This window comes from Cyprinus carpio, chromosome A7, assembly GCF_018340385.1.
Source record: "Cyprinus carpio isolate SPL01 chromosome A7, ASM1834038v1, whole genome shotgun sequence".
NCBI lineage: Eukaryota > Metazoa > Chordata > Actinopteri > Cypriniformes > Cyprinidae > Cyprinus > Cyprinus carpio.
In genome coordinates, this window is record NC_056578.1 from 3,812,662 (window position 1) to 3,839,355 (window position 26,694).

General features: G+C 39.2%; 1 protein-coding gene across 1 annotated transcript in view; it reads right to left on the reverse strand.

Annotated features, from left to right (window-relative positions):
• Positions 1–228: 228 nt before the first annotated feature.
• The window catches only part of LOC109061637 (mitogen-activated protein kinase kinase kinase 11-like), a 32,581-nt gene continuing 6,115 nt past the window's right edge, over positions 229–26,694 (reverse strand). Inside the window, 9 exon segments of the mRNA XM_042759341.1 lie at positions 229–3,080; positions 5,880–6,377; positions 6,599–6,694; positions 6,697–6,927; positions 8,015–8,122; positions 9,901–10,144; positions 10,392–10,567; positions 12,085–12,233; positions 13,916–14,096. Of these exon segments, the coding sequence (XP_042615275.1) occupies positions 2,479–3,080; positions 5,880–6,377; positions 6,599–6,694; positions 6,697–6,927; positions 8,015–8,122; positions 9,901–10,144; positions 10,392–10,567; positions 12,085–12,233; positions 13,916–14,096 (2,285 nt within the window). The 3' untranslated portion in view covers positions 229–2,478.

Consider the following 26,694-nt stretch of genomic DNA (forward strand, 5'->3'; position numbering starts at 1 on the left):
CAATTTTTTTTTCTGACAATTCTATGTTTATATCTCTCCGTTGAGACTTAAAGGATTAGTTCACCCCAAAATGAAAATGACCCCATGATTTACTCTCCCTCAAGCCATCCTATCTGTGTATGACTTTCTTCTTTCATACGAGTCCATTCAGAGTTATATTAAAAAATATCCTAGCTTTATAATGAAACAAAACATTTGTTTAAGAAAAACAGTCCAAAAGAAGTCCAATAAAGCGCATCCATCATCATAAAAAGTGTCTCACGCGGCTCGGGGGGTGAATAAAGGCCTCCTGTAGCGAATCAATGCATTTGTGTAAGAAACATATCCATATTTAAAACTTTATAAACCATAATTTCTAGCTTGCGCTGACTGTCATACACGCGTTCATTCCGGCAGATGATGAAGAATGTAGCAAAGGATACTTTTTATGATGATAGATGCACTTTATTGGACTTCTTTTGGACTGTTGAACAGAAACACCCATTCAGTGCCATTATAAAGCTAGGATATTTTTTAATATAACTCTGATTGGATTTGTCTGAAAGAAGAAAGTCATACACAGATAGAATGGCTTGAGGGTCAGTAAATAATGGGGCAATTTTCATTTTTGGGTGAACTCTCCCTTTTAACTCAGACATGAACTCAGATCTGCGAGACATTAATTGTAAGACTGTGACAATGACTTTTTTTATTCCGTGGCGGAAATGAGCTTCCATACGCAGAAAGATTTTCACCGTCAAGCCCTCGATCTCGTGTGAACATGAACCTGCGGCGACACACAAAGACCTAAAACACGACTAATACACACTCTCAGCGCTGGATGTGGGGTTGTTCAGGAGGACGAGTTCAGGTAATAAAGCACTCTCAGCGGTGGACTGATGTCTGACCGAAGGGCTGCAATGACTTCTGCTCGCTCTGATGAGAAACAGAGAGGAAACCGCAGGCGATCCGATGCGAACGGAGGAGAATGACAGATGCTCAGCAGCGTCTGTGCAGGCCGAACGAGAATCAGGTGAACACATATTCACACTATTCTAGCTGAGGTTACGGTGCTGATAGCTGATGGTTTGCGGTGTTAAATACACCAAATTCACTCTATGACATTCACAGACTGATCAGTATTTTATGCTGCACTGCTTTATGTAGTTATTACTGCATCTAAAATCTGAAATAATACACAAAATATCTAAAAACGAGTCACTTAGAATGATCTGACATTTGTAAATATGCTCTGCTCTACAAGCGTACGGTGATGGAGCACCAGAGGAGGCCACGGTTCAGCTCAGCGTCTCCCGCCCCACTGCATGGCCTCCCGGAGGACTCTCAGTGTTAGGAAGAACATCAGAGAGGAGAGCGACCAGCAGGGGGAGCTAGAGCAGACCAGAGTCATCAGATCTGGATCGGATCTACAGTCAAAGAACAGCAGGAGAAACCAATGAACACTTAGAGGAACATCCTCTCATCACTATAGTGTTCCTCAGGCGCTTATTATCAGTTAAACACTGCTCTTACTCGCTTTATCTGTCTTGTTTTCCAGTGCAAACATCTAACCAGTCTTAAAGACACATTTATTCGAGAAGCAAAAAGACTTGAAGATATTAAGTCTTGTTTGCCTTTAAAAACGATCAATATGAATTTAATTTTCTGCTTAAAACAAGAAAGAAATCTGGAGTAAGAAATATAAACTTGTTTTCCCTTTGAACTGAGTTCAGTTTTCTTGCCCCATGAACAGATCTCTAGTATAAACTCACTTCATTTTGATCATTTTCATCGGAAAACAAGACTTTTCAGTTTGCATCTCCAGTAAATGTGTTTAGATTTTTGAATATTTAGATATTATGTACTGGAAACCCAACCTAGATTCAAGACTATTTAAATATTACTGAAAAACCAGACAAATCTACTGATGATGAAAGTGATTTGAGGTTTCCGTATTGCTTTTGACTAAAACACTACCTGACGCTCTTCAGTCCTACATCTGGCGAGCCAACACGAGGGCATCTAAAACATGATTTCATAATCTGTATATCTGCTGATACATCCCCATAATCTCTGACTCAACACCTTTAATTTAAGAAAACCGCCCACTTCTCCTGCCCAAACACCACCAGAGAGGTCAGCAGAACGCTTCTCGACTCATTCAGGAATGCGTGACGTGAATTATGGAACGCACAAGAACTTGATACAGAGACGAATGTGGGCTGAAACATAGAATCAATCTGAAATCATTCGACAATGACTGCATCACTTTTGAGACCAAATAAAGCGATGCAACGTGTGCGGATCTACTTAAGCGCAACTAGAGGCCATGAGGACCCTGAGACAGTGCCGGAAGACAGGAAGACCAACCAGTCAAGAGAGGAAGACACTGAGGTTTCACTGAATGAGCATTTAGATCATCAGCAGTACTGGGTCAAATGGAAATCTCCTTGGTTTCTTTCCCAGAATTGGCATGGACCCTCGTTTATGGGACAGTGTTCAGAAGCGGTCGTCTCTGAGCGGCGCCGGCGATCTGAACGGACTGAGGCCGAGGCTCCGGTGAGGATGGACCCTCTCTTTGGTGCCGTCGAGCGGCCGGCTGATGCCCATCCAACTCAGGTCTATGAGCGGAGAGTCGGCCGGGTTCAGCGGCGCCACCCTCAGGGACAGATTGGGACTGCCGTTGGTGGAGCAGGGCGCCGAGCGCGAGGTGGGGAAGGGGGCCGAGAAGGGGTCAAAGGTCGAGGAGTGGTCCGAGTTCATAGAAGGGTCGACCTTCAGATTAAAGGGATCGCAGTCCGGGGAAGGGAAGGGGTCACAGTTTGTGAAGGGGTTTGTGGGCGAGGGCTGGTACCCCAGTCGAGGGCTCGTGGGACTGCTGACGGCTTTCTTGGCGCCCGGTCTGTCCGTCACTCCGGCCGATACGAAGCTCCACGGGTCGATGCGGGGTCGGTTAGGGGACGGACGTGGCCGAGGGACGATGTTGACCTCCAGACGCCGTGTTTTAGGGCTCCACAATCGGGGGTCTGGATACAGGGCGAACGGCAGCAGAGACTTGTCCTCGGCCTCAAACGTGTCCTGACACAGCGGAAGATCCAACACTAGCAGAGAAGACAGAGAACAGAATTAGTTATGGTTAGTCGAGTTCAATGCTTAATTAATGGCTCTGAATAGCTCATAGATTAACTGAACTCATTCCATAATTGATGACTTTACATAGTTGTTAAACTGAACTCAATCAACGATGATCTGACTTAACTGAGAAAATGACTTTACTACTGTCTTCTTTTTAGAGCTGCTCTACAGCAGAATTGAATTTTGTCTGCATGATTGAAACATTATTTTCCTCTTTAACGCTGTAAAGCTGCTTTGACAATCTGTATTATACAGTGCTGCATAAAAAAGGGAGTTATTAAAGTTAACTAAAAGAAATAAACATTTTTGTTAGTTGAAATGAATGTCACTGAAATAAAATTAAAAAACTGTACTTGAACTAAAATGAGCACAACTGAAACAGAAATTAAAAAAAATATATTATAAAAAAAAAAAACGGATAAAAATGACAAAACACAATAACACACTAAAATTATAAAACAAATCAAATTATTGATGCACACATCGTAGCTAAATCAACACAAACTAATTATTTTAAATGAACTGACCCAAACTATCAAATTATTGATGCACACATCGTAGCTAAATCAACACAAACTAATTATTTTAAATGGTTCAATGTTCTACTATCAGTGTTTATTAATATACTGTGGTATTGGTGCATGCATTTGTATTTTTTAATTTACATTTATGCATTTGGCAGATGGTTTTATCCAAAGCCAAGGTTTATATTTTGACCTTGTCATTGCAAGCTAAAACAGTAAATGCAAATGGAAAACTGAGATTTTAACTGTAATTTAATATTTGCAATAAACATTTTTGATCTACTTTCTGTTTGCTCCAGACAGCAGTTCCTCTGACGGGTTTATATATATATACACACACACACACATACACACACTGAACAAAACGCAACACTTTTGTTTTTGTCCCCATCTTTCATGAGCTGAACTCAAAGATCTAAGACTTTTTCTATGTACACAAAAGGCCTAATTTCTCTCAAATATTGTTCACAAATCTGTCTAAATCTGTGTTAGTGAGCTGAGATAATCCATCCACCTCACAGGTGTGGCATATCAAGATGCTGATTAGACAGCATGATTATTGCACAGGTGTGCCTTAGGCTGGCCACAATAAAAGACCACTCCTAAATGTGCAGTTTTATCACACAGCACGATGCCACAGATGTCACAAGTTTTGAGGGAGCGTGCAATTGTCATGCTGACTGCAGGAATGTCCTCCAGAGCTGTTGCCCTTGAATTGAATGTTCATTTCTCTACCATAAGCCGTCTCCAAAGGCGTTTCAGAGAATTTAGCAGTACATCCAACACCAGCCCTGGACCTCCACATCCAGCATCTTCACCTCCAAGATCGTCTGAGACCAGACACCTGGACAGCTCCTGGAACAATCGGTTTGCATAACCAAAGAATTTCTGCTCAAACTGTCAGAAACTGTATCAGAGAAGCTCATCTGCTGCTCGTCGTCCTCATCGGAGTCTCAACCTGACTGCAGTTCATCGTCGTAACTGACTTGAGTGGGCAAATGCTCACATTCGATGGTGTGAAGAGAACACCTCTTCAAAGTGCCAGACACCATCGAATGTGAGCAGCAAGTTCAAGTTGAGCTTTATTGTGATTCTGCTACATGTGTGGACATACAGTGGAACGAAATGTTGTGCCTCACAGGACTACGTAAATACAGACATACAACAATGAAGTAAAACAGTATAAACCTATATACAACTAACCTACTGACAGATTCTGACTATAAATACTATATTTACATTTAGTCATTTTGCAGAAGCTTTTATCCAAAGCGACTTACAATTGGGGGACACATAAAGCAATTCTTCCTAAAGAGGTAATCAGTTTTTGAGCCTCTTCTGTGATGGTATCACGAGGCGTCGCTCACTAGCAGATCTCAGACTTCTGGAGGGGATGTAGACTCGTAATAGTGAGTGGAAGTAGGAGGTGTTGAGCCTGTGGCTGTTCTATTTGCAAGCATCAATGTCTTAAACTAGATGCGAGCCACAACCGGTAGCCAGTGCAAGGAGATAAAGAGAGGTGTAACATGGGCTCGTTAAAGACCAGTCGAGCCGCTGTATTCTGAATCATTTGTAGAGGTTTGATTGAGCTTGATGGAAGTCCAGCCAGAAGAGCATTGCAGTAGTCCAGCCTAGAAATGACAAGGGCCTGGACAAGAAGTCATGCAGCATGCTCTGTTAGAAAGGGCCTGATCTTTCTGATGTTGTGCAATGCAAATACTGTACATGTGCAAAGAGAAACATCATAAGTCCAGCAGCTGGCTGGGGAACAGTGCAGGATGATTTGTAGTGCACGAGCATGTAAACACATATTACTGAGTCTTTTGTGGGATTATGTTCACAAAGCAGTGTGTGTGAAAAGTGTCTAGTGCACAAAGAGGAGAAATTATGATGAAAACTTCTAATAACATCTAATAATAATATACTGTTTATATATAACATTCACATACTGTTTACTAACTTGTTTAAAAGTTCTGTGTAATAGTTAGTCAGAACTGTTAAACAGAGACAGTAAAGTAAAGAAATGAAGATGGAGAAGGCCTGTGCACTCAGGCGCTGGTGTTATCAGCACTGTCAAAATAAAAGTCCTGCTTCCGAAATACCAGCCAAACAGAAACAAACTGGCCAGTGCCGATAATAAAAAAAATGCCAAATACTGGCCGATATATATTTTTGTAAATCTGCTGTGGAGCAGTTTCTGTTGTATAAAGTGCAAAATAATTAAACCAAAAGCAGTCTTACGGAGCTGTGATGAGTTCAGTCCAGAGCTGGACCTCCTCCTGCGCTCTCCGCTCTGCTGCGGCACCTCGGCGTCTCCGTTGGCATGTGTGATCCAGTCCCTGGCAGTCCTGCGCCCCGGCCGCTCTCTGTCCCGTGGGTTAGGCGGCGGCGGCGTGAGCGGCATGATCTCGGGCTGCTTCAGCGAGTCCAGAAAGCCTCGCGGCAGTGAGTCCGTGCTGAACGTGATCAGATCTCCCACCACCTCAGGCCCCGGGGAGCGGTCTGGCTCCGGCTCCGGCTCCGGCTCCAGTGTGGGCAGGTGTGTCCGTGACGAGGCCCGCGGCGGCGGTGTGGGCGGGTGCTGCGGCTCCAGACAGCGCCCCAGAGCCACGGACGCCAGCAGGGCAGCGCTGCCGAGCAGAGCGCGGTGTGTGCTCTTTCCCAGACAGAGCGGCCCGGACTGATCCGGTCTGGGAGAACTGCACGGGGACAAGCCGCCTTCCTCACTCTCTGAGCCCTCTATAAATGCAATATATAGATATGATATGATACAGATTCTAAAATAAGCCTGACACTGATATTTGTTATATGTGTCAGATTTAAGAACATGAAAGCATCTGCTGAATGCATAAATGTTATATATATACATACATATATACACACACACACACACACACACACGTGTGAATGAGTGTGCATGTATGTGCGTGTGTGTGTGTGTTTGAGAGAGTGTGTGTTACCATTGTGGCTGGATTCTGGTGTGATGGGTCTATACTCCTCAAAATCAGCTTTCGAACCCGCGCTCTCGTTACTGTCCACCTCAACGACATACTCTCTCATACACACACACACACAAACACAAACACAAACTTCAGATTCAGTGGTTTCACACACAAACACGCTGCCGTACACCCGTACCTGTTCTCCTGCGCACTCAGACGGAGGATCTTTGGACTTTTGGGGCTTTTGGGGCTCAGATGAGAAGTGAGTCTCCTCTCGCCGTTGGTCTGTTTGAGAGGAAGAGACTCCAGCGGCCAAACAGAGCTCCACTTACTCTCGCTGGGACCCACTGAGACACAGCACAGACAACCAACATCTGAGACACAGCAGCGCCACCATGTGCTGACAAACACACCTTCACTCGTCTCTAATCTACACCAGTCTAAACTGAAGGAGAGACTAAACTAGATCATTGTGATCAACTCATCTTAATCAGCGCAGCTTCATTGATTATTATTGGAGGAACTGAGTTTGTGCTTTCACTGCAGATTCTGTGAAGGGTTCAGAACTCAAGACGTTCTCTGATCCAGACACTTTTAAAAACTAAACTACTATAGGATTATATAGTATAATAATAAATAAACTCTCAACAACAGGAGAATAACATAATATTACTCCAGTTAGAATAAAACTTTGATTTTATATAGGTTCATATATAGCTTACAATAACTTTTTAAAAGTAATGATAAGGTTTGGGAAAGTTCAACAAAAGTTCAAAATTGTAACATTTTTAATCTAATTAATTATATGAAGTGTCAGTAATCAATCTAATTAACTGCACATCTATTTTGGCCGAGAAATTATGCCCAAAAGATCATTTATTCAATTTAATTAGTTGAGAATTCGATTTTTTTATATATAGATTTTATTCATTTTAATTTATTTTTTTTAGGTTATTTAGTTGTACTTTAAGATAAACTAAACGAAAATGGGAAATGTTGGGAGTATGTTTTTTTTTTTTTATATATAAATATATATATATTAGTTTTGTGGTACTAGCTTATTTACGTGTAGAAGAAACAGCAGAATCAGTGAAGGAAAACTTACAACACTAAAACTTTCCACCAGGTCTGGTCTCCATTCCTAATATACACAGAGACCTGATTCTTCATTGCATTCCCTTATATACCATTATAAACCCTGAAATACTAATACTAATACTAATTTTTGTATTTCATAATTCCAGTTGATAACACTGTCACACTATACAATTTATTAATGTCACTTCTATGCATTTTATTTTTCTTTGTTCTTTTATATCTTCTTCTTAATTTTGTATCTGTTTACCGTGTTTCAGTTGTATTAAGTTGAGTTTGTGTTTTGTAATGCATATATGGAAGAACAAGTGAAGAAAGGAGATCTCTGGACAGACTCACGCTGTATCGCTCGGAAGCGCGGACCGATGGACGGCGAGCCCAGATCCGGAGAATTACGCCTCTTCTCCAAACACGGAGAAGCCTGGACCGTGATCATATGGATAAAATCTGTAGGGCAAAAAAAATAACAATATGTACAATCAAATCAAGACAAACACGTGCATTCAACACTAGAAAAGAAAACATCTTCAACACACTACAGACAAAACCACAGAGATTGTGCTTCCATAAAATGTCTTCTTTCAGACTGGTGGATGCAGTTTTAATTGTTCATTTTATGGCACTTCATCCACATGCGTCTGTAGATTTCAGTTCCAGTACATATCTTTAAAAGTTTTATCTCCTCTTCAGCAGCACTTACACACACCAGAACTTAGAGTTTTATTCCTCTCTCTATTCTGTAGTGTTTTACTGAGGGGTTTGTTCATATGTCTTTTGTCTGGTTTTATTTTTACACTTTATTTGCATCTATAGATTATAATTACAATACATATATTTAAAAGCATTTTTTCTCAAAATGAGTTTGTTTCTCCACTTCAGCAGCACTTACACACACCATAAACCAAACTTGTATTCTCATATTTCACCCACCTGGTTTCACTGAGGGGTTTGTTAATATATCATTCACACAAGTTTTTATAACATTTTGTTCCAAAAACCCCTCTATAAAAACCTCTAACTCTAATATGACAACAGAATCAAACAAAAATGATGAGCCTGGCTTTAGATTTATGTTCTGGATGTTTCTGCAAATTAGTGCATATTTAATGATATAATGCATCAAATTTAAACAACCTTTCAGAAATATAAAACAACTGACTTATTGCACAGTGATTAACAACATCAGTTTAATTATGTTGATATCTCTTAGTAAATTTGAACCCATTCACCTTTAGTGTCTCGCTTTAACAGTGAAACCAGTTGAGTACAATGTGGTTCATTATTACTAACGATGTGAAGAAATGTGTGTGCTTTCTATGTTCTATTACACAATCCTCTACGCACACATATACAAATGAATGTTGGGGGAAACAGAAAACCAGAGTCTGTCCATGTACAGGCATTCTGATTATATTAATATCCCAAGTATAAAATTCAACAGTTTTTATAATATATGAAAGTACACTATTAACATCAGTCAGTCAAGCATTATAATAATCAAGTATTATTTAATAGTAGAACATTAGTAATTAGAAATAACCTTGATAACCATGTTTGAATGCATATTACTCATTTTAACTGAACTGGTGATGGTGCTTTTTTATTCATTCAGTGTTTCTGTTAAAAAAAAAAAAAAAACAATTGGGGGAAAAAAACTAACAAAAATACTGATAGGATAATAATGATACGAATTATACTAATAAGAACAATATAAAACACACTAAGGATTACTAAGGATACTTCATGAATATTAATCGAGTTTTGTGCGTTTGCTAGAACTGATTTGCTGAAATCAAAACATGGACGATAATAGGTGAGCGCCAGCCAATGAGACTGCCGTTTGCGCATTAGCTCCGCCCACTACCAGAAAACCCGGCAGTTCTTAAAAGCTGAAGAATTCCAAAGGAACGCTGTTATTTTGACATTCTAACAGCTCATCACTGAACGACTGCAGCTCATTAACCTCTTTAATAAAGTGCATGTAATAATTAGAGAGCACTGTGGCTCATCAGCTTTATATAACGACCTCAAACACACTGATCGTAACAGATTATTTGGTTATTACTGAAAGAGCGTCCCAAACCATATCTACAGATCAGAATATCACACAGAGCACCCTAGTAACTGCATGGCAGAAACTTTTAGCAGCCACATGGCAACGCACTAAAAGCTAGCAGAACCCTCTTATCTAGAAAGCGTCTGTGTGTGACGTGAAGCCTCCTCACCCTGCGGCATGCTGATCTTCTCTCCGTTCTTCACCTTCAGCTTGTGTTTCTTGAAGGTTCCCTTCCTCTTCTTGACGTTGGGTTTCTGGTTCTGGTTGAGGTGCAGGATGAGCAGCGATAGCTCGCGCTCGAACACGTCCTGCTCCCACTGCGCTAACTGCTGCTCGCGCTGACGCAGGAACTCCTCGTGAGACTTCTGCTCCAGCGCCGCGCGCTTCAGCTCCTCCTCGCGACACCGCAGCTCCTGCACACACACACAGACACGCAATACCACAACCAAACTATAAATAAACCTAAAATAATCTCAAAAAATAAAAAAAAAAAAAAACAAAAAAAAAAATCATTGTACAAAAAAAAAAATAATAATAATAATATATATATATTAGTGCTGTCAAACGATTAATCACATCCAAAATAAAAGTTTTTGTTACATAATATATGTTTTTGGGCTGTGTATATTTATTAAGTATATATAATGAAGAGGATCATACCTTCTCTTTGGCCCGCAGCTCGTCAAACATGTCCTGGATCTCGAGTTTCCAGTCCTCCTGGAGCGAATGGAAGGAGTCCTGCGGCATCTCGTGCATCACCTGCTCCTCCAGAGCCATCAGCTGCTGCAGGATGGAGGAGAAGCTGGGCCTCCGGTGCGGATCCTGATCCCAGCACTCTGACACACACACACACACACACACACACACACACACACACACACACACACACACACACACACACACAGACACACACAGACACACACACACACAGACACAAACACACACACACCACACACACACACAACCACACACACACACAGCACACACACACACACACACACGCACACACACACACACACACACACACACACACACACACCGACACAGACCAGACACACACAGACACACACAGAACACACAGACACACAGACACACACAGACACACACACACGCACACACACACACAACACACACACTCACACACACACACACACAAACACAGACACACACACAGACACACACAAACACACACACACACACACACAGGACACACACACAGACACAGACACACACACACACACACACACACACACACACAGACACACACACACACACACACAGACACACACACACACACACACACACACACACACACACACACACACACACACACACACACACACACACACACACACACCACACACACACACACACACACACACAGACAAACAGACACAAAACACACAGCTCATTCTCTGTACAAAACCTTGCACTCTTCTACAGAAACATTATCATCATCCTGCATCGCTCACCGCACATATTCAGCTCATTCTCTGCACAAAACCTTGCACTCTTCTACAGAAACACATTTATTAAAATATTGCTATTTGCACTTCTGATTGGATGCCAACTGCATTCCATCGTCTCACAATGACAATAAAATCTAAACTCAAACTACAAAATTACATATATTTTTTTAATTTGAAGTTTTAGTAACTTTGTTGTGTTTTTTTAGTTCTGACTTTTGACATTTTTTATTTGAAATATGTCTATATAGATTTTATTAATTCTAACGTCAGTTTTAGATTTAGTTATTTTAGCATATCAAGTTAAACTGGATGAAAATGTTGCCTTGGCATCTAGCTGAAATAAAATTATATATATATATATCTCTAGTGGATTTTACTCCAAGTAGTATTTTTTTTTATTTTGTGTGTGTGTGGGTTATATTTGCATATATATATATATATATATATATTTTTTTTTTTTTTTTTTTTTAAGTTTTAATTTTAATAATTTAATTTTGTGTAATTATTATTGGTTTTTGTTTTGTTTTAAAAATTATATATATATATATATTATTAATGTTTAACTGAACAAAAATGTTAAACTTAATGAAAATGAGACGTGTTGACTACTGAATTAGCTGGAATAAAAAAAAGTTTGAGGATTTTTTAATATTTTATTTTATTAAATATATATTTCATTTCAAGTTAAAATTGATTTTATTTCAAGTAACAGAATCGTCTTATGGTTTTCACTTTCATATTTTCTGTTTTAATTTAGTTAAACATTTAGAAATTTTTGCACCTAAAAGGCTCATGCTTTGAAAAATGAATTATTTATTATTATTCTGTTTTTTGTGTTTTCCTTTGGCTATCAGAGAAAATGTAGAGTGAATGAATGGACCCACCGGACATGAGCTGGGTGAAGGGCTCGGGGCAGGTGGAGGGGATCGGAAGGGTCAGTTTGTTCACAGCGACTCCGTAAGCCACGGCCAGACCATCGATCCCTCTGTAGGGAACCTCTCCGGTCAGCAGCTCCCACAATAACACCCCATAACTACAGACAGAGAGAGAGCGATCCGTCACACACACACACACACACACCTTCAGGAGGATCTCTGAATCTGACAGCACCTGATGTTCCTGCAGAGGAGAGCCAGCGCTGAAGCTGAAGCTGTCTGTGCTGATCAGCAGAAAGTCGTTAATCTGAGCACTGCACTAACGAACGCCGTGTCCGAGGCAATGAGCTGCTTCAGAGCGCCTCGAGTAAAGCACCTGTAACTTCAGCCCTATTCTAACCAACGGTGGGTCAAACTACTGTTTAAGTAATATTCAGATATTATAAGATGTTTTGAAGCCCTGTTTGCAGCACTGACACAGAGTGAGTTCATCTGAACATCAAACCCGAGAAAGCAATCCACATCAGCTCATTAAATACTGTAATGTTTAAAGCAGCTCACAAAAGCTCAAAATTATAACGCATGATTACAGAATATTACAAATGTGTTACAGTATTTAAAAGCTGATGATGTTCAATGTGTGTGATTTCTTCCCATCGTTTTATTATCTCATTGATATAACATTTTTTTAATTAAGTGGTGTTAAATTTATATTTACAATAGGCTTTGATGTGAATATTACAGCATTTAAAAGCTTTCAACTTCTCATGTCTGATTAATTATAACCGCTATAAAAGTTCATACAGTGTATTTAGTGATTATGAAAACTGACATAACCATATTTGTTGGTCTGCAAGTACTTTCTCTAATTTTGAGCTGCCCTCAGTAGATTATATTACTAAACAGATCATGAAGTCTAAGACTCAGTCTAAGAAACTTACAGACATTTTGCATCATCAGATTGTACCCTGATATAAATTCAGCCTAAACTAAATGGTTTTTATTTTTAGTTTCAGCTAACGGCTTCCTAAAGTCATGTTGAAGTATGGGATAAAATGAGAACACATTATGACCATCAGTGTTGATATGATTTGTTCAGGCTCTTTCATGCAGCTTGACACACTAGGACTGAATTTCCCTTTTCATCAGAGCTTCATGTTTAGCTCCTGATTTCATCAATTATTAGGTAATTATGTAACAGCAGCAGTGAGTTAATCATATGATCTCTAGTAGTGGGTTAACCGGTAATTCCTGAAGAGCAGATGAACGTCATCTAGTACTAAACTTATCAACATCTAGAATAAAGCCTCAGTGACAGCATGTACAGTTTGTCACGGAGCACTTTCAACCTCAGAAGCATTCAGCACTTTCTGTGTATTTCTGCTGGCTGTGTAAGAGAAAGTGTGTGCAAATGGTTGCCAGGATGGGATAAAAATTAAACGCAGAGCTGAAAATGATAAGATCATCAGCACTTTGTCCAAAGTGTAAGAGAGAGCGTGTTAATGGTTGCCAGGTTCAGAAGAAAAATTAAACATGGGGTCCTTTTAAGAGAAAAGCTCTGACTGGGGGATTTAAACTCTTGAAATCTGGCAACCTCATGAAGGTCTGTATTTTTTCCTCCTTTTTTTGTTGAAGAAAATATAGAATTTTTGGGGGGGATGTAGAGTGAATTTTAAAACTAAAACATTTTAGTCTCATCTTTTCTTCATTAATGGCATTGCCTGTTGATATCGTCACAGTTCATGTTTCATGATGTCAGTGTCATCTCGTCTTCATCATGGAGAAAAGTCATCAACGAGTGATTTTGGCTATAGCTTCTGTTAATGAAGCCTGATCTCACCTCCAGACGTCGCTGCCCTTGGAGAAGGTGGATGATTTGATGACCTCCGGCGCCATCCAGGCGTAGGTTCCCGCGGTGCTCATCTTAGTCGTCTTGTGCCACTCGCGCGCCAGACCAAAATCTGTGATCTTCAGGGTTTTACCCTCGATGCTGTCCTTCTCCACAGGCTCCGCCAGCAGAACTGACACACACACACACACACACACACACACAGATGTCAGAAAAGAAATACTGTCTCTATAAAGTTTTCCCTCTGAAACAATGTGCCATCGTACAAACACACACCACACAACAGCAGCAGACACACACACACACAGATATATATACATACATAGGGCCGCATTAAGCTATGACTTACTGCAGGGCCCCCATCACAATAATGATATATGAAGCTTAAAATAGGATTTTTATCCAATCAAAGTTTCTGATGCATTGCAATTTCATAGTTCTTGTTACCAATTTAAAAATCTAAAAAAAAAACTAAAAAAAATACTAGCCTACATAAAAACAAACTTGCTGAAGACAAGTAAACAGTCGTGAATTACAATAGAACAAAGAAATTGACCTAAAAACACTGAATAATAAATATTATATTGTATAAAACAAATAGACTACAAATAGACTGAATAGTCTTCACTGTATAAATTAAGTATACTTTATTTTACAAAAAAAATTCAACAAAAAACATAGAATGATTTTCTTTCTAATGTTTATTTTACATTATTGACACAGATGGCAACAGCAGATATATTAGGCTGCTTTGGAGGAATAATTCACCCAAAAATGAAAGTTATGTTGTTGTTCTAAACCTGTATGAGTTTCCTTCTGCTGTTCCAAGCGTGTATATGTGGAACTATACTGGTAACCAAACCGTTTCTGTGCCCCCATTACTTCCATAGCATGAAAAATAAATTCATTAATAAATAAGTAAGTATTAGAGTCAACAGGGACCAGAAACATTCTGGTGGTTATGAATATTCTTCAAAATATCTTCTTTTATTTTGGGGAGAACAGAAATTCATACAGGTTCAGAACAACTTGAACCTGAGTAAATGATGACAGTATTTTCATTTTTGGGTGAACTATATCCCTTTAAAATCTCATCCTATAATGCCAGGATCTCATAATAGCCAACTAGTGCACATGCTTTATCTGACTTTAACTATTAACGTTCATTTAAGAAACAAATGACTGTGTTGATGAGGAGACAGGCATTTCGACACATAACTATGTGTATTCGAACGTTTAAACAAGGCTTTAAAAATATCTCTTAGTTTAGTCAGGCGCTGTACGAGCAAGTGAAACCGTCTTAACATGTGCATCTGCCAAAATGAATTCTGCCCCGCTGCTTAATGTCCCTGAACTCAGTCCCTGAATGAGTCTTAAACCACAACACTTAAAATGCGTTTAAATGAAAAGCTTACATCATGACGCACAAAATGAATTTCTCAAACTATAAGCGAATATAGAGCCTGTGGAATTTGTTCAAAAACATAAAGCAATATACATCTATCACGTTAATAATCAAACTAAGCTCAAATCTGTGAGGACGCTGATGCTGTGTTTTTATCTGCTCCATGTGTTCGGTCCACAGTTGACATTTTTACTTCTCGAAGATTGTTCTTAGCATGACCGTTTCTAGATTACACCAGAACGAAGTGAAGAGAGGTGAATGCAGTCATAGGAGCAGCGATCACCTGATAGAAGTACAGTTCATCCAAAAGCAAAATATATCATACATGCACTTGATTGGTAAACCAAATTCAGATGGGACGTTTTAATCTCTAATGGTAATGCATGGAATTTATGGAAAAACTCCTCTAAATAATAACACTAAAAACTGAAGGGCATGGAGGGGCTTGGGCGATCGGCATCTACTCCACAGCCAATCACGGGGCCCCTTCTTGCTCGGGCCCCAGGGCTTCAGCCCCATCTAGACCAGGGGTTAATGTGGCCCTGTATATATATACACCAGTGGTGTTTTAAAATGAGGAGGCAGTTTCATATATATATATATATATGTGTGTGTGTGTGTGTGTGTGTGTGTGTGTCACTGTTACACTTAATGTTCTCACGTTTTCCTGGGTAAATAAACATTACATAAAAAAGAAAACAAATGTAATTCTATTATGTGTTTTATTTAATATAAACACCTAATTAATTATTTGTCAATTGTCTTTAATACTAATTATACATTTCATGGCGTTTTTTTATGCATTTTTATATTTATTCCAAAATAATAACTAAAGGCAGTAACAATTTGAACAATAACGTGGAAACAGTTTACAGTAAGGTTTCATAAGTTAACATAAGTTAACTACTTTAGTTAACATGAACTAAGAATAAACAATAGCCTACTTCTACAGCATTTATTAATCTTAGTTAATGCATTGTTAAATGCACTATTAAAATCAAAAGTTGTGTTAGTTAACATAATAATTAACTTAAAACAAACAAAAACTAATAACTGTATTTGTATTAACTAATGTAAACAAAGATTAATAAATACTGTAATAAATGTTCATTATTTGTTCATGCTAGTTAACTCATTAAATGACACCTTACTGTAAAATGTTACCAATATTTTTTATTTGTGAACTTTTGTTCAGCTGTTCTTTTTAATAGTCAACTTATTTTCAGGTCATTAAAACAAAAAAAACACTGCCACACACACGAAGATTCATTAAATTAACTCATAACTAAAAAATCACTAAAAACTGACGCAGTCATCACGTTTTCAGACCATTTCAAGTTTTATATTGACATGACACAAAGTAGTGATATATATAAGCAGGAGAGTTGTTTACTTACTTTATAAGTAGTCAATAACTCCATTTTCTTCATTCAGACCGAGAGCTCGCACGAAAACAAGAGGCGGGATTTATCTCATGAACCAATCACATCCAATCATAACCGATCCTATCCAATCATAGAGCAATTGAGGCATTACCTCCTCTCACGTGACTTTCCCTCATATATATATATATATATATATATATATATATATATATATATGGGTCAAAGATGAAAAAGTGTTTAAGCATAATTGCAATTTTGTTTTTGTTTTTCTGAGCAAAAAATAAATATCATAAATAGTTTTCTGTTTAATTTAATTGCAATTTTTTTTTTGTTTTTCTGAGCAAAAAATAAATATCATACATTTTCCCCTGATTAACAGAAGACACCCAGTAAAATGCCATTCAGTGTAACAATCTCGTCAGGCATATTTACAACAAAAATCAATTTATGACATATTTAAAAGACTATTACTTAAATGCAATATTTTAATACGTACAATACTACACATAATTACATTAATAAAATTTCAATAATTTAAAACGCAAAATACTAAAAATTACAATATTTTAATAATTCACAATAAAATTTAGTACGCTCCATTATACTTTTTAGATATTTTAATATGTACACGTCAGAATAAGCATGTTGTTGTAACATAAATATTGTGTTACACTGAATGACAATGTAACATTATTTCAACTAAATTTTGACATTTTTATTCTCCAAAAACTTATTTGAAACCTTAAAAGTAGACTCTTTACTTATATTTAATGTGCTTTTTATGGACACAAAATCACAACTATACAACAATTAAGACCACTAAAACTTAAATACTCAATACTCAATGCATACATACACACAGGGCCTAAAATTAACACCCGCAAAGCACCAACTGCGAGTAAAATTCAGCGCTGGCCAATCCAACAAACAAAGTCACCAGCCAGTTGGTACAAACAACTACAGCAAATTATAATAATGCAATGAAGTGAGAACAACAGCCAGTTTTTAAAGAGATTCACTGTTTCTGTCATAAGCGATAAGTGCAAATCATATAATAGGATACAAATGGACTCATAAGATCAGAGCAGTGTGATGGCCAACTTGTACCTAGACATGGTTCTAATAACTTTTACCTGAGAAGACATTGCTGCTTCATTGTGGAAGATTAACTTTTCCCTTCTTTATTCTTCATGACCCGAGTATGTGGCGACACATACCTGGGGTTTAACACTGCAGTGAAGTATAGTTTGACAGGCTGTGCGTTCGGCTGTATTCTGAGCCGCTTCAGACAGCTCACCAGTAGTGCTTCAATGCACAAAAACACACACAATTATCTCTAAATGCCCGGTTTTGGCAAGTTAGTCTTAAATGAGTTATAAAGTCTTAAATGACCGTAAAGAGTTGGGAGAAAATCAGATATTACGTTTCAGATCCACACCATATGCATCAGGTTTTAAAGAGACAGCGCTGACTTTAAGGGGTCCTATTATGCTCTTTTACATGGTCTTGATTTTGTTTTGGGGGTGTACTAGAACAGGCTCCCATACTAGTTTGTTCAAAAACACATTATTTCTCACATATTTTACATTATTACAACACCTCTCTCCCCAGTCTAGCACGAACAGCTCGAATAGTTCCTGTATCAAATGAAGACCCGCCTTATGAAATATGAAATGTGCTCTGATTGGTTAGCTGGGCCAGTGTGTGCTGTGATTGGTTAGCTGGACCAGCAAATGCCACTACCCCCTCAACACAGCCTCCTGCAAGCAAATGTCACTCCCCCCTGGGATATCATAGCCGCCTGCAAGCTTCTGTGTAAATATTGTGTCAAAATCAAATCATTTTGAGCGTGATTAAAACCCAGATGATTGTAATCACTCTAAGTTCGTCTTTCTTGGGAAAGCTAGAGTGTCTCAGACATAGTGATAACACTCGTTGCCTTCTCTAGTGCAGCTCAACCAGGTCTCGTCCCATTCTGTCGATATTTTTATGATATCAAAAAGTCACTTAAAAAAATACATATATTCCAAAAGATTGTAAAATTATTGATGTGTCTGTCGCTCCTCCTTCCCTGTTTAGTTTGTTTGAATGGATGTTGTTTTGTTACAAATAAAATGCAAATACAAAAGTTGATCACATTATTTTTCAAATACGTTTTCACCATGGATGTGTTTAACCATTTGTTTTTCACAAATAAAAAACCAGCAAATACAAAAGTTGATCACAAAAAAAAGATAAATTATACCTTTAAAATAAAAAATCTCCATATCAATTTTACATCTATCTAACTAACCATACATATCTTTTTTATGCTCAAACAGCAGCATTACAGACTAACTAAAGTTAAAAAAGTGAAAAAGCATAACAGCACACCTTTAAAGTGAAAAATCCTAAAACCTGTAATAAATATATAACAAAGAACAAAAAAAAAAAAAAACAATAAATCCATATAACACAATTAACTATAATATAAAAAATAAAGATTAATATGTATAGTTTTTGCATATATAATACAGTTTATGTGAAGATAAAAAGTTATACATTTCAGAGCCTATTAAATGTTAAAAATAATGGCTTTCAATTAGGCCTATACTGTAATATTGAATTAACAAGTAAAATTTAGGGAAAATGCACCAGCGGGACAAATGAGAAACATTGTAAATATGTTTAGTAATTGTAGCAGTAATAACTGCCTGTTTTTGCAAAAATTGTTTCATGGCCGGTAAATAAAATTTTTTCCGGTAAATTTTAATGTTGCCGGCCATTGGCAGGAAGTTAGTTTTAGGCCGTGTATGTGTGTGGATGTATATATGTATATATGTATATGTATATGTGTATATATATATATATATTTATATATATATATATATATATATATATATATATATATACATACATACACACACACACACACACACACACAAAATCTCTTTCACATCCTCCTCTAAACCACCAACAATCACACTTTAATTGTCAACTGTTGTTTAAGTGTTTAACTGTCTAAAGTCAGTTTCATTTTTATAGCACTTTATACAACAGAGACTGTTTCAACGCAGAGAGTCCCATGATCCTGGATATATGAAATCAATGTTATATTATTATATTAAATATTATGTAGAAAGGAACAGGGAAGTAAAGAAAGAAAAGAAGAAAAAAATAATTAATAATCATATTTTCTTATTTAAATAATCACTTATTTACTTACAAAAATAAATGAATAAAGTAAATATATAAGAAATATAAAATATAAGAAATAAACAATTAAAAAGTAAAGAAAAAAGTTAATATATAGGTAAATAAAGTGATAAAAATGTAAGTAAACATGAAAGTTTTTTTTGTTTTGTTTGTTTACATGGCTACACATTCCATGAAGTCTCTATTATACTACTATACGGACAGAATTTTTTTTTTTTTTTTTTTTTTTTTTAAACAGTGCTATTTGAGCCCAATTAGATATGATTATTAAAAGATAAGATCAGATGTTTTATCAAACTATTATAATTTTTTACATTTAGATATATTTGTGAGGCAGAGGGCCATGTGACACCATGTTTCTTGATGATATATATGTGATCATATGTAAAGTGTGAAAAGCAATAGTCCTAGTACTGAGCCTTGTGGCACTCCATACTGTACATATGATCGATAAGATACCTCTTCATTCACTGCGATGAACTGATGATGGTCAGATCAGTAAGATCTGAACCATGATAATGCAATTCCACTTATGCCAACATAATTTTGTTTTGACAGAAGAGAGTTTTTTTATATTTTGCTGAAAACAAACACAATCAAAACGCTCTCATCATGAGCAGAAAACAAACTAGTAATTTTCAAGTTTATGTATTTCCTTGCCATCTACAAATAATTTCACCAATTTTAACAATTCTACGTTTATTTTTTAAATGCTCTTAACAATCTGATTAATAATGCTAAATGTAGATGGGACAAATGCTTTGTCACAAACCTGGTTTGAGCGGTCAGAGTTACGCATGTATGATTTGCAGCATTGCTGTTTTCTGCAGTGTTTTAGCTGAAGTCTCCATCTGTTTTGCTGCTCACTGTGTTTCTGCTTCTGTTTTTAAAATAACTGCATCATCTGCAGCTCTTAATCACGCTTTAGTGTCTTTATAGAGAAGCAAAGCTTGAATGAAGCATGTTTGACTCAACAAAAAAAATATTAGTACATAACTGCGAAAGATCATTACTCCGAGCACTCACTGTGCGAACTGCTCTGTTGTTTTGAAACACAGCTCAATTTATCTAGAAATGGTAAAATGGTGCCGAATTAAGATTTCTCTTCACTGGAAGTAAGGGTCTGAGTGCATCCCTTAAAAAAACAGCCCAAGAGCGCTGCTGACTTTCACTCTACAGACACCTCAGCGTTCGGTGAGCCGCTCTGTGACTTTACATGGATTTTCGGCTTCTTGGCTGATTTTCTGCTATTCCTAAACACTTCCACGCTCCAAAAATACCACTTACAGTTGACCGTGCAATATCTAACAGGGATGAAATTTCACAAACTGACTTATTGCAAAGGTGGCATCTCATCACAGCACCACCCTAAATTCACTGAGATCTTCAGAACAACACATTTTCTTCACAAATGTTTGTAAATGCAGAGTGCATTGATATTGCTTGATTTTAGACAGCGGTGTCAATAGGTCTGACTGAAACACCTGAATGCAATCATTAAGAGGGGTGTCCCGATGCTTTTGTCCATATAGTTTATGATCTATATATGAAAAGTTGTTTATATATCAAAAAGTCTAAATACAAAAGAAAAATCTTTTCTTAACACTAGTGTAAGAACAAGAGATGAAAAAATCTGTCTCTCTCTCAGCAGGAAGACTGTGTGTGAGTGTGTGTGAGTGTGTGTGAGTGTGTGTGCGAGAGACGTCAAGCTGTTGCAACAAGCTGCAGAAGAGAGAGAGCTTTGTGCCTGGACAAACACACACACACACACACACACACAAACACACACACAAACACACACACACGTCTATGTTCTGGATGATGAAGAAAATGTGGAACGAAATTGCAGAACATAAAGAAGTGAAACTGCCGCTCAGCCTTCAATCCAACTCCACCAGTGACCACACACACACACACACACACACACACACACACACACACACTCCTTTGTGGCGGTAAGGCTGGTTTCCGGCAAGCTGCTCTAGCAGCGACGTCCCCCTACAGGAAGTGACACAAATGAAATCGGTGCGCGCTCACTTCAGCTGACATGTCTAAAAACACTGTCATTTGACACTCAGGAGAGTTTCTAGTGTTCACTTTTTAAGAACACGCTTCACTCTGGAGTCTTTCAAATCTAGACTCTCACAAAAACCATTACACTCGTTCACAGAAAAAAATCACAAAACAAACCAACAATGCAAAGACAAGCGTTCATACCGAGATTTCCGTCCTTTTATCAGCAGACAAGCGTTCATACCGAGATTTCCGTCCTTTTATCAGCCACACAGAAATGATTCTGTAAAATCAGCACGTCTGTGAGTCTTGCTCTCTGCACTTCCTGTGTTGCAGTATCAGGGCATGTAAAGTTCATCTCCGTCCCCAGCGTTATTCATCCACTGACGCTGGATCCTTCTCTATTGCTGCTGACACACAAAGCTGATCTCAGATCTACCCAGAAGAGCTGATGCCCTTATACACCAGAGCACTGATCCTGAACCTGCTGAGAGAAGACCACTCACTAGGCAGCATCACACCACACACTCAGCAAGCTCAGTGAATAATAAATACAATACTACAATACAAGACGCTGCAGGAGTTCAGATAAATGATAATTATAAATACAGCTCATTTTCCATTAAATACTAAAAAAATAAATACAAATAAATAATCATTTTTAAAACAAAAAAACTATTAAAATAAATAACTTATTTTAAAAATAAATGAATAATACTTTTAAAAATTAGAACTAATCGCATGCATGTGGATCTGTTGTCAAATGACCACTTGTGTGTCCTTTATTAAATCAAACAGTTCTCTTTTCACCAGTAAAGTGTTCTAACAAAAATACCAGCAGTGCAAGAACATAGAAGAAGCCGTCCTGAGCTCGTGATCGGACTGTAAACGTGTCTCTAAATGATCAGATCTCTGCTGAGCGCACGGCTCTGGTCTGAAGTCACTCTGTAATTACACTGGGCTTTCTTCAGGAATGTGACCGTCTTCACCACACGCTGGATGCCACGGCGACACCGGCAGACGGTATCCACGGCAACCAGCTAGTTGTGTTTGTTTTGATGCAGAGGCTGTTTACTGTATGAGAGGCAGCCTTGTTCACGAGACTCCCAGAATGCACCTCAGCGAGCTCAGACCATCATGATTTCCCTCAGCTTCCAGTAAATCCACCAGCTAACCTTCTCACAGCCATCTGTGTGTGTGAGTGTGTGTGTGAGTGTGTGTGTGTGTGAGTGTGTGTGTGAGTGAGTGTGTGTGTGTGTGTGTGTGTGTGTGTGAGTGTGTGAAAGTGTGTGTGCGTGAGTGTGCGTGAGTGTGTGTGTGTGTGTGTGTGTGTGTGTGTGTGTGTGTGTGTGTCTGAGTGTGTGTCAGTGAGTGTGCGTGATGTGTGTGTGAGTGTGTGTGTGTGTGTGTGTCTGCGTGGTGTGTGTGTGTGTGTGTGTGTATGAGTGTGTGTGAGTGAGTGTGTGTGAGTGTGCGTGAGTGTGTGTGTGAGTGTGTGTGTCTGTGTGTGTGTGTGTGTGTGTGTCTGTTGGGTGTGCGTGAGTGTGTGCGTGGGGTGTTAGTGTGTTAGTGTGCGGAGTGAGTGTGTGGTGTGTGGTGTCTGCGTGTGTGTGTGTGGGTGTGGTGTGTGAGTGTGCTGTGTTGTGTGAGTGTGTTGTGAGTGTGTTGTGAGTGTGTGAGTGTGCGTGAGTGTGCGTGGTGTGTGTGTGTGTTGTGTGTGTCTGGCGTGTGTGTGTGTGTGGTGTGTTGTCTGAGTTGTGTGCCGTGAGTGTGTGCTGTGAGTGTGTGGTGTGTGTGTGTGTGTGTGTGTGTGTGTGTGGGAGAGAGAGTGTGTTTGTGTGTGTGTGTGGGTGTGTGTGTGTCTGCGTGTGTGTGTGTGAATGAGTGTGAGTGTGAGTGTGAATGTGTGTGTGTGAGTGAGTGAGTGTGTGTGCGCGTGAGTGTGTGTGTGTGTGTGTGCGCTGTATTCTTCAGATGTTGTCCTGCGGTGTGTTGTGTGTGTGTGTGTGTCTGAGTGAGTGGCGGGTGAGTGTGTGCGTGAGTGGTGTGTGTGTGTGGGTGTGTGTGTGTGTGTGAGAGGAGTGTGTGGGGGTGTGTGTGGGTGTGTGTGTGTGGTCTGCGGTGTGTGTGAATGAGTGTGTGGTGAGTATGTGTGTGTGTGAGAGGAGAGAGTGGGTGTGTGTGTGTGTGAGTGTAGTGTGCGTGAGTGTGCGTGAGTGTGTGTGGGGGTGTGTGTGTCTGCGTTGTGTGTGTGTGTGTGTGTGTGTCTGAGTGAGTGGGTGTGTTGTGTGCGTGAGTGTGTGTGTGTGTGTGTGTGTGTGTGTGTGAGAGAGAGAGTGTGTGTGTGTGTGTGTGTGTGTGTGTGTTCATGGTGTGTGTGTTTGAATGAGTGTGTGTGGAGTATGGTGTGTGTGTGAGGGAGAGAGAGAGTGTGTTGTGTGTGTGTGTGTGTGTGTGGCTGTGTGTGTGAGAGAGAGAGAGGAGAGAGGTGTGTGTGTGTGGGTGTGTGTGAGAGAGAGAGAGAGAGAGAGAGTGTTGTGTTTGAGTGTGTGAGTGGGTGTGTGAGTGGGTGTGTGTGTGTGAGAGAGAGTGTGTGTGTGTGTGAGAGATGATAGTGTGTGAGTGGTGTGTGTGAGAGAGTGTGTGAGTGTGTGTGTGTGAGAGAGAGTGTGTGTTGTGTGTGTGAGAAGGTGTGAGTGAGTGAGTGTGTGTGTGTGTGTGTGAGTGTCTGCGTGTGTGAGTGAGTGTGTGTGAGTATGTGTGTGTCTGTGAGAGTGTGTGTGTGTTGTGTTTTGTGTGGTGTGAGAGAGAGAGAGAGAGCGTGGTGTGTGTGTGTGTGTGTGTGTGTGTGTGTGTGAGAGTGTGTGAGTGTGTGTGTGAGAGAGTGATTGAGTGTGTGTGAGTATGGTGTGTGTGTGTGTGTGTGAGAGAGAGAGAGTGTGTATGAGTGTATGTGTGTGTGTGTGAGAGAGAGAGTGTGATGTGTTTGTGGTGTGTGTTGTGTGTGTGTGTGTGTGTGTGAGAGTGTGTGTGTGTATAGTGTGTTGTGTGAGAGAGATAGCGAGAGTGTGTGTGTGTGTGTGTGATAGAGTGTGTGTGTGTGTGTGTGGTTGTGAGAGAGAGTGTGTTGTTTGTGGAGAGTGTGTGTGTGGGTGTGTGTGTGTTTGTGTGTGTGTGAGTTGTGTGTGTGTTGTGTTTGAGAGGTGTGTGAAGTGTTGTGTGTGTGAGAGTGTGTTTGTGTGTGTGTATGAGAGTGTGTGTGTGTGTATGTTATTTTTATTTTTGTGAGTGAGTGAGAGTGTGTGAGATAGTGTGTGTGTGTGTTGGGATTGGTGTGTGTGTGTGTGTGTGTGTGTGTGTGTGTGAGAGTGAGAGAGTGTGTGTGTGTGTGTGTGTGTGTGTGTGAGAGTGTGTTATGTTTGTGTGGGTGTGTGGTGTGTGAGAGAGAGAGTGTGTGTGTGTGTGTGTTGGTGGTGTGTGTGAGAGAGAGAATGTGTGTGTGTGTGTGAGGTTGTGTGTGTGTGTGAGAGTGTGGTGCCGTGGTGTGTGTGTGTGTGTGAGAGAGAGAGTGTGTGTGTTGTGTGTGTGTGTGAGTGTGTGTGAGTGTGTGTGTGTGTGGTGTGTGTGAGAGGGTGTGTTGTGTGTGTGTGTGGTGTGTGTGTGAGAGAGAGAGAGTGTGTGTGTGTGTGTGAGAGAGAGAGTGTGTGTGAGTGTGTGTGTGTAGGTTGCCAGACAGAGTCTGTACATCGTTCAAGACAAAGACTCGTTCTTCTGAGGGAAAACCCCCAGTGCAGCAGAATCCAGCCCACGACCGACAGAGACAGAAAGTCTCTCTCACACTTCAGACAGTCAGAAACCCCAGCAACCACAAAAACACTTAGCAACACCCTATTAACCACCTGTACATATAGCAACACCCTGGCAACCATCCATAGCACATAGCAACACCACAGCAACCACACATACAACAAAGCAAAAACCTATTAACAACCCAAACTACATAGCAACACCCTGGCAACCACCTAAACTACATAGCAACACCCTGGCAACCAGCTAAACTACATAGGAACACCCTGGCAACCAGCTAAACTACATAGCAACACCCTGGCAACCACCTAAACTACATAGCAACACCCTGGCAACCAGCTAAACTACATAGCAACACGCTGGCAACCACCTAAACTACATAGCAATGACCCGGCAACCACCCACAACCACTAATATTGTAGCAGTGAGTTATTCTAACATCTGAAAACTCATTCCAAGAGAAAGCCTCTAAATCTCACACACACAGAGCAGGTTCATTAAAGGGTTCGCTGAAATCGGTCACTGATTAACTCTCCTGTGTGTCGCTGTTTAACCAGTCCCAGGTGCTATAGCTGACCTCTGACCCCGTCAAACCCTGCAGCTCATTTAATGCCTTCCAACACACATCACAAAAGAAAGGCTCTGTGTCCCTGTTCATGTGAACCGAAACTAAAACCATACAAAAAATAAACATGAAATATATATATAATATATATATAATATAAATAATAAAATAACTAAAACGATATAAAAATTAATAACAACTAGCCTATGTAGAAAGAAAAAAATAAAATTACAAAATACACAACAAAATTACTAAAACTTTAAAATAAAAATGAAATCAGAAAATATAAAAATGAATTCAAAAATATTAATAAAAGCTATAATAGCATCTCAATGACTCTGGAACTGCCTCATCAATACACTGATGGAAATATTTGAGCAGACAGAAGACCCAGGTGTGA